Source organism: Esox lucius, chromosome 8 (assembly GCF_011004845.1).
Source record: "Esox lucius isolate fEsoLuc1 chromosome 8, fEsoLuc1.pri, whole genome shotgun sequence".
NCBI lineage: Eukaryota > Metazoa > Chordata > Actinopteri > Esociformes > Esocidae > Esox > Esox lucius.
In genome coordinates this window covers 19,283,432-19,293,053 of record NC_047576.1, presented here as the reverse complement: position 1 = coordinate 19,293,053, position 9,622 = coordinate 19,283,432, and the positions used below count along the sequence as shown (strand labels likewise).

General features: G+C 47.5%; 1 protein-coding gene across 5 annotated transcripts in view; it reads right to left on the bottom strand.

Annotated features, from left to right (window-relative positions):
- ralgps2 (Ral GEF with PH domain and SH3 binding motif 2) overlaps positions 1-9,622 on the bottom strand; it is a 96,491-nt gene that overhangs the window by 52,757 nt on the left and 34,112 nt on the right. For all 5 annotated transcript variants that reach the window (XM_034293658.1, XM_010872025.5, XM_020048953.3 and 2 more), the window contains exons 6-9: positions 9,078-9,161; positions 4,167-4,256; positions 3,982-4,074; positions 3,453-3,579 (exon numbers count right to left, since the gene is read on the bottom strand). In XM_034293658.1, the coding sequence (XP_034149549.1) occupies positions 3,453-3,579; positions 3,982-4,074; positions 4,167-4,256; positions 9,078-9,161 (394 nt within the window). The remainder of the gene's footprint in view (positions 1-3,452; positions 3,580-3,981; positions 4,075-4,166; positions 4,257-9,077; positions 9,162-9,622) is intronic.

Genomic DNA, 9,622 nt, shown 5'->3' with positions numbered 1-9,622 from the left:
GAGCTGGCTAGCCGCTTGGCGCAGGTCTCTCAGCTGACACTTTACACTCTTGTTTCCATTACGTCGGTTCCTCCACAGCCCAGCTCTAAACCCAAGGCACAACGATGTACCAGACACACCCCCTCGCCATCTGGGCATAGCGAAGGACAGCCTAGCAAACATGGTCACTCCCATCTATGTAAGCCAATTCGAGAACAACAGACCTGCCATGTAAAAGGGACATGGCACACCTCACTGGATTCCACCAGCCCGGTTAGGAGAAACCCAGCAGACGTCACAAGCTGCTCTGTGTGCACGAGCGTCCAGCGCGTGTGTTGTGTTCCGATTTGCGGCCACTACGGGAATGTATTCATTCCAACGATTGCATTCCGCAACGTTTTGCCTGTTGCAAAAGATAATACGTTTTGAAGCCGAAACGGTTTACCCAAAATGCCGCTGAGTTCAGTTTTGCTCCCAAGCGGATGTTGTGGTTCAGGCGTGCATCTCTTAAAATGTAAGTGGCTGGAATAAGTGGGGGGAAATTCCACTGAACTTCACTCGCAAGGCTTGGGCTACACACTTCCGATCGGAATGGCAACACATGGAAACCATCATAAAAATAAACAACATCAGCTGAGAAACCTAACAACTTTTGTCACATTGGAGAGAGTTTGGAGTAAACGGTTTTAGAAATGGAAAAAAAACGGGAAAGAAATGGAAATGTTTTGCAACCAAATTCGCCAATGTCATGGCCAAACCCATGGTTCCATCCCAATTCACTGGATTTCCATCCCAATTCACTGGATTTCCATCCCCTACATCTTATTCCCATGAATCTTCTAATACCCCAGACTGTCATATCTCAGACCTGATTCTCAAACTTCCATTCTGGTAGGACAGGCCTGGGAAAAACGTCCCTGATGACTACTGATGAGGTTTTGTATGTAATCTGCAGTTGCTACCCTACAACAAGGCCACCCTTGTACAGCGAGTATTGCACATCTCTAGGTAACACCCCATCAAATGAACAAACCTGTCAATGACTTCCTGGTCAGAAGCCAATAACAGGATGACTAAGAGCTCTCCCAGTCACAGGGTTCCGTGGATAAAGACACACACGGGCCGCGTGCACGCACACCACATCATAACACGACCATGGAATGGAACCATCTCCCACTCCCGTCATCACTAACATAAGATAGCGGTCAGAGGGAAGTCCATCAATCACTCCTCCTTACACGCACAGCAGGCAGTAGCTGCTTCTTTGCCAGCACAGACGTTCCCTCCCTCCCTGTGGCAGGATTATGTGAGCAGAGGATGAAAGATATGGAACATGTTTTTTGATCTGCAGTACAACAAACGGCAGCCATTTCCCCAGCCTGCCCGACCAACGTCTGACAGATCCTTGTCTGATGCACCCAGTACAATCACCTGAAACGCACCCAGTACAATCACCTGAAACGCACCCAGTACAATCACCTGAAACGCACCCAGTACAATCACCTGAAACGCACCCAGTACAATCACCTGAAACGCACCCAGTACAATCACCTGAAACGCACCCAGTACAATCACCTGAAACGCACCCAGTACAATCACCTGAAACGCACCCAGTACAATCACCTGAAATGCACCCAGTACAATCACCTGAAATGCACCCAGTACAATCACCTGAAACGCACACAGCGCCTCAACACGAACGGGTTAAGAATGTCACAGGTCGGCACGCACGAACACTACGTCAGACAGGACCATGTAGTTTCACAGCCCCTGCTTTTCATCGCGATTTTCACTGCGTGTGTGCGGTATGTATGTGTGCAGTTAGGCAGAAGCCAGTTCAGAGGACATCGCTTTCTGGTTTTGTTAATAGACTTGTCAGCGTGCCTGTCAGAGGCTTTGTGGAAGAGAAGAGGGATACAAGAATTACAAGAGCATTACTACAGCTCTGCTTTGTGGGTGTATTTCTTTTTTACAATCTAGTAAAGTCGTACGACGTGAGGACATACGGCCGGTCCTCACTTACAAAATAAGCTTTATAGTTTTAATGTTTGGGTCAGTTGAGAGATTTGTTTTTTTTATTGTACTAAATTCCTGGTGCTCACTTTGATAGTATAACCAACGTGTGTGTGTGTGTGTGTGTTTGACAGGCAGCCTTGGATGTGTCAGTTATGTGTTTGGGAAATGCCTTTCCGAGGACAAACAAGTAGGGGGTCTAAGCCCCGTGTGTGTGGGCAGTGTGTGTGGTTTCCAAATGCATATCAACAACCAGAGGATGTAGCAAGAAAACCATTTAAGCTGTGGTAACTAGCTCTAATAAAAGGAAACCTAACAAAGTCTTTCAAAAAGAACCAACGGTTCGGCAATAAAAACCACTGCAGGACTGAGTGTTAGAGAGGAGAAAAGGGAATGGTGTGCTCTTCAGCCAGCTCCCAGAGAGCAAAAGGAATAAATAGAAAAAGGAAATGGGACACATTTCTTTGTCCTCCTGTTTCCACATGTTTCGGCAGTAAGTCCGACCTGGGCTTCTTTCACTCCCACTCTTCTTCCACTCTCTCACTATCATTCTTCCCTGCGTTCTCTCACTCAGCAAGGCCAAGGGACGTTGGACTCCAAGTTGTGGTGACTTTCACCGTGTGAGCATGATTATGGGTGAGAGATGGGGACATCACGGGTGAGTGATGGGGACATCATGGGTGAGACACAAAAAGCGGCAAAGTGGAAGTCAAAAGTGGGAATTCAAAGGAAATCCCAGCACATCTTAATATTCCAGAGGCAAGGCGTATCATTTTCCATTCAAACCTTTGATACAGTGCCCAACAAAATAAGCGAGTGGGAGTGTTTGTGTGGAACAGCAGCGGGACAGAAATAGTCTCTTTAGACGAGTGGTCACCAAACATCCCTGAGCCCAGATGACGGAGTCAGAGCACAGGCTGAGACCTACAGCTCAGTTTTAGTATTTTCCAAACATGACCTAAAACAAAAAAACGTAAGCCATTTGAGATATTAACCTATTAGAAAATAGTCCAATGGCAATGAGGCCGGAGTAGTAGGCTTTAGGCCAACCCATTATACCGGCATATTGCCAGTGCTTGAATTCCTCTGCCAAGGGAAATTTAGAGCAGTTACATTAATATATACACAAAATTACAAACTCAAGGCACATGATTGCACGGCTAATAGAGCATTTGTTTTTGTACTTGAGAGAGCTGAGTGAACGTACATTTTATGGCAAGTAAAATCATTTATATAAGTGTTGACAGTACTGAATAAACAACTTCCTGATGTGACAGAGAAAGCAGCAGACAGTGATCAGAGAGCTAAACCCATTGGCTTGCAGCACAGAGGTTCACACTGCACTTGATTCGCGCGCCGAGTGCTCATCGGATACTGTACATCCTGTATATAGCCAATAGGGATTGTTCGGTAACCACCACTTCATAGAAATACTGGGCGGTACCTCAGCGGTGTCTTACCTAGGTATGGAATGCAGGAGTTCATGCTCTGGCTGCTGATGTAGTCTCGGAGACGCTTGTAGTTGTCTTCTTTGGCCATGAGATACTCCAGGCGCTCAAATGCTGCTTTGTCCTTCCGACTCAACAACTAGAGAGAGTGTTTGAATTGAGCATTCACAGAAAACTTACACGCGCAGTGATTCTTAAAAAGAGAACAAAGGGACAGGACTGGAAGTGCAACTCATGATGTTTTATGAGTCTACTGTACGCAGTAGCTAGTAAACAGTCATTTTTCTTTCATATTTATAAGAGAAAGTGAATTAGATACAGGCAATTTATTCTTTTATTATAGAATGAGGTGCAGTGTCTTATATGGTGGTGAAATTTGATCAGGCTGTGACACTTTTTCCACAGGCAAAACATTTAGATAGTTAAGATGTTACCATGAATTCTGGTCCACACAAATATACAAAGACTCATGCACCAATACACACACACACACACACACACACACACACACACACACACACACACAAACAAACAAACTCACCGCCCATGTTTTGGTGAGTCTGAAGATGGGAGCGCTTTGTAGACCTGACACCACAGCCATCACAGAATGCAGGTTGTTGATGTCACACAGTTTCTGAGGTGAACAGAGAACACTTACATCAACAAAATGTCATCAATAAAGGCCGGTAAATTCATAGTGAATTAGCATTACAGTGAGGCCCCTACCTTGGCAGTTCTGATGTACAGGCTGAGGACCTCGGCTCTGATCTTCAAAGTCTGAGCGTGGAGGATCTCCCTCACCACCCAAAAGGTCGTCTGGAGACACAAAATCAATGAAAACCTTTAGAACAAGGAGAGGGAAGGCCAGCCAGTCAAACAGAAATATATTACACCGTAATGAAATCACTATTTCACAGAGCAAAGTTACTTAAACATCAGCCTGATAGGGATGATTAAACAGCACTTCAACACAGCAGGCAGGCAGACAGACAGACGGAAACCTAACCATAATCACTATTAAACATCAGGTACAACCCCCCTCCATACAGAGTCCGACCGGTCCTGCCACGGTCACCACGACGCCTGCCAAAACCTACATCTTCACACAGTTCTTAGACCACATCCAAAGGCTGAACTAATGGGAACGTTCCATCACATTAACTTTTCCGTTCGCCTCGGCGTCTTCGGGGGGGGTGAACAGGAGGGCTCGAGGAGACGGACGAGAACAGCGGAGCGTTAAGCAGGCTCCAGCGGACTCATCCACAGACACCAATAAGTCATGTGAGAGAACGACACCGGCGTGTTTGTTGCGTTAACCCCCGAGACAAAACGAATTGACGCGACCGAGATCGGCCGACATGCATGTGCACACTGGGGAGGTGGGCTGTGCTTAACATGCGAGTAAGGTGAATGATTCAGTCTCGTTTAAGGACCCTCGAGAGAGGGAGGGAGAAGGAGCAGAGCAGGAGGAAAACAGAGTGGAGGGGTGAATGAGCTGATCCAGCATGAGCTGTCTGTACATTGTGTTCCAGAGAGAGAGACACACACAAGGGGGAGACGGGGCGGGGGGGGGGGGGGGCAAAGAGGGAGAGTGCAGCTCAGTGATGAGAGAAAGCTCTAGAGCGCTGATGTCACCTAACCACAAGAAACACAACAGTACGTGCTCTTCACCAGAAGGTCTATCCGGCCTGTCGGCGGAACGGGCCAAGCCATCAATGTGTCGTCGGTTGTGGGGAATACACACAGAGGCTGTGGCTGCCTGCAGTCGGCTTGGTCCCTGTGAACATTCCTCCATCGAGCCGGCTCCTACGCGTCCAACTCTCCCACCAGCTCGCTTCGTCACGGTCTCTCCATCGAACCCTCAGGGAGTCACGGTCTCTCCCCGCTCCGCCTTCGCCAGGTCTTTCCAAGGCCTCCCCTCATCCGTTCGTGCGTGTCAGCGTGTGGTTCTATTGTGCAAGGTTGTGCTGATGAGCATCCCAGACAGACGGACGAGGGGGGGGGTTCTCCGGGTGAAGGGCCGCCCAAACTCGGCAGAGGGACAGCGGGGGTGTCCGGTAAGATCTCGGGTTACTGCAGGTGGCTTGTACAGTGGAAAACATACAGTACACGTGCACTTTATTTCTCAACTAGACCGGGGGCGCGGCCCTGCAACAGACTGAGCGACAGGAGAGGCGCCCTGTAGGAAAACGACTGCTTTCTACTGATGTACCCCAGATCCTAAAGCAGAGCACGCTACCAGGTATCTCAGATTTCTCACGGAGTCTTTTAAATGAGCCAAAGGCCAGCCAACCACGGTCAGCGGTACCATCACACGACCGAAACCGGCTTTCCAGGGCCAAGGAGCAGTGGACCGGACACAGGGGTTGCCTGGTGGTGTCGGGGAATCCCATGTGAACCTACAGCAGGTTAGCGGTGCTACAGAAGTGATGTCACTACTATATGATTAACACATGCATGGTCGCCCCCCGTTGAGTTTAACACAGCCTTAACTAAGTAACGCCCCCCCCCACTCAGAGTGGGAGTTTAACACCCCCCCCCGAACAGAGCCCAGGACACAGTTGTAAGGGAAACCCTAGGGGATGGAGTGGATACCCTTCAAGACAACACTTGGGCCGAGACACACCATGCCTCTCAGACAGGCGCTGATGGTTGCTCAACCAGACTCTTGGGATTGGCCCATTTGCATAAAGTATGTACATGTCACAGGGAAAGTAATGCTATTCAGAACCAGAGGAGAACACACACACACACACACACACATAATGAATTGACGCAGATACATCCAGGAAAGACAAGCAGACGTGAATCTGTCGTTGGATAATGAGGTGTGTTTGGAGTAAGTGAGTGAGGCAGATGAAGAGGGTGGCAGGATGAAGAGCGGAGGGCAGAAACGGAGATGATGGAGGTTGTGTATGACAGTTCACTATAGTAACAGAGAAGGAGAATTAAGAGCTCCCCCCCCACAAAAAGTGAATGTTCAGAAACATGGTGTCAGCAGATTGAGCAGATTTTCCCCTCACGTGCGCACGTCCTTGTCCACAGATGCAGTGCAGACAGAGGTCAGTTGTGATATTATAATCCACCCTGGCCTTGTTGCAGCCTTGTAACACAATTCCCAGCCAAACAGGTTTATAGTCCTGTCCAGTATGGCCACTACACTGTTCTCACTTCACTGTAAATCACCCTGCGACCTCTAAGGGCTGCTTTTGTGTGTGTGTGTGTGTGTGTGTGTGTGTGTGTGTGTGTGTATATATACACACACACACACACAGGGGTTTTACAATGTCAGGCCAGGAGAAAAGGCAGAGGCTCTTCGTTGTCCTCTCTCTAACGTTTATGGGTTTATAAAGCCTTCCTGTGATCCGCTGTGCTCAAACTTTTCAATCAGCATAAATAACTAGGAACACAGACACTAGCCGATAGCTGAGGATTAACGTTGTAATGGCCTAAGTTTCTCATAAAGGCACCCACAGACTTCTTGATAGTTTCATGTTGTAATGGCCTAAGTTTCTCATAAAGGCACCCACAGACTTCCTGATAGTTTCAACACACTGCATTGTGAAGAGGCCTGGCCGTGGTTATGTTAGGGGCTGGTGCCTTCAAATACGTGTAGTGACTCACCATGAAAATTAAGCATGATTCAAACCACTATCCCGGTATAAAGTCTTCTCTTTGGTACCCGGGATCAGAGCATCTGCTAAACAGTGATTCATTTAATGGTGGCGCGGCGCCACAGCAAAACCATCACAGCCACGCCAAAACAAATAAGGAACAGGGGGTAGGACGGGACCGTTCCTCCGAGGCACACTTTGAAGATGCTACGACAGCCCACATTTCATTTGCATTGCCCTTTATCAACAAGACAAGGAAAGAATAGAAAACCCAGAGAAGCCTGTAGTAGTACAGTTGATCTATTCACCATTCAGTTATTCTCTGTTCCACACCAAGGAAGCCCTGCCGTCATCAAAAGGCGCATTGACATTCACGTCGCAAGTTCCACAGGGAGGACAAGCAATTTCAGAACACAAGCGGCATTATAGCTTATGACACTGTAGAAAGGCTAAGAGGCAAAGCTATGCAGAGGGAGATGAAGAGGACGGGCAAAGACTGGGTTGAACTAGGACTGACCCCAGGGGTGAGACGGGTGGTAGGTAGGGTTGAGCAACGGCAGAAATATGGGGACATGAAGTGGTTTCTGTGAGAGGTACAGCCTGGGGGGGATTTTGATCTGAACACCAGGTGTGTCAATCAGTGAACCGACCAACTGAACCTGGTCGGCCCTGTTGGTTAAATGGAAAACATACAAGACTCGTCAGGAATAGGGATGCCTACACCTGATTACAGTTCAACATTTTTAAACGTTGGAAACAATTTTACAAATATGTTACGTGGCTCATTTCTGAAGGTGGAAATTATATTTTTGGTGGGTTGGGGATAAATTTAATTGTCAACAATTTTAGAGTCCTTTTATTTATTTTTTAAATCCCTTGAAAGAGCCTTCTCAGAAGTTCTACATTATTCAGAGTTTTTTCCAGGTAAACATTTCAACATAGAGCAGTGTGGAAGTACCAACCTACTGCTTACACATCCATCTGGTGTTTGGCAATCAACATGACGTCACAGTAATAAGGAGTTAGATGGTTTGGACAACTTTTGGAGCTGAAGGAAAAAGGGGAAGACCGGAGCTCAAGCCTCTTCTGGGATAATTCCTTCTCCCTGGTCAAGCCCCATTTTTCACAAGGCTCCTCTTGCTTGGTAGATACTGGTCGGTCCGTCTGTCTACCCGTGCAGCTAACGAACATTTGTATTGACCGTTTTCGCCCGTCTATAAATGAAGTTTCCACAGCAACACATTCCTATAACATCATCTCATACGGAAACAGTGCGGTCTTAAAGACGCTCTTAAAGGGGCAGATCAAGGATGGATGGCAGTAAAGACGCTCTTAATGGGGTCTTAGAGCATTTTTAGGCTATGAGAACCAAAAACCGGCCTCATTTTGCATGTTCATTTACATAACGCATAATGTAGCAGTTGACATTGGCAACGAACAGCAGACAAGCCGAGAGGCCTGAGGGCTTGAATGGAGGGGGATGTGCATGCAGCAAATGGAAAAGCCCATTAGTGTCCACTGTCCAGACATCCTTCATTCGCAACTTAGCCCGTAAAAAAAATATAGCCTTTATAAAACATACTGGCCACGCACGCACACAAGTACGTACGCACAAACATTAAAACGGTACAAAAACACACACAGTCACTCGGACCACAGAGGAACATATCTAAAATGGCGAAATCAGCCTTGAGTGAGAGAGGGGCAGCTAAGGACAGTTCCCTGGGCGAGAGTTAGTCCCTCTCAGCACTCTCCTGAATGTTTATTGGCCATAGCAGGGACACAGACAGAACCCAGTCTGATGTGGTGAAACAATGAGACAGACGGTGTGCGTGTGTGTAAGGGCTGAGTCAACAGGCCGGGTGGAGGTACGTTTTGTAACCATGACACCACCCCGGTTCCAAAACAAACCATTTGGGGGGGCGAGGACACGGGATCATAACTCATCCAGGGGAACATTTCCCTTCCCTTCATCCCACGCTTTCTGCCTGTGTGTGTGTGTGTGTGTGTGTGTGTGTGTTACCTGGTTGAACCTGCGGGTGAAGGCCACAGCATTTGGGGCAGAGCTGTGCTTTTCCTTTTTGTTCCATCCGCAACTCGACAGCTCCTAAAATACACAAATACACACTCTGTTAAAGAGACCCAAAACATAGCCAGAGATTCACACGACACACCCAACAGCACGTCTTCTCTGCGGCTAAAGCCATGACACGCAGATTTATACGGCATACCAGGTCTGTTTTCCATGTACAGAGGAGAGTGTGTTTCCCATGACAGATCCAGACCATTCTTCACCGTTCACTGAGAGGGCTGGAGTTATTTAAGGTCAGAGTTACCATCAGTTGCCTGAAGCAGTCTGCTAGTTGACATTTATATATACACACAGTACCAGTCAAATGTTTGGCTGGCTCGCACGCGCACACACGATCAATTCAACACTGCACCAGCTTCCTCAGAAAGGAGGATTGATTAGAATCAGGCATGGAAATAAGTGCTGAAAAATGACATCGCAATTGAGAAGATGAGAACATGCTATAGGATAAGCTATTCAGATGCCCTATGTTACCA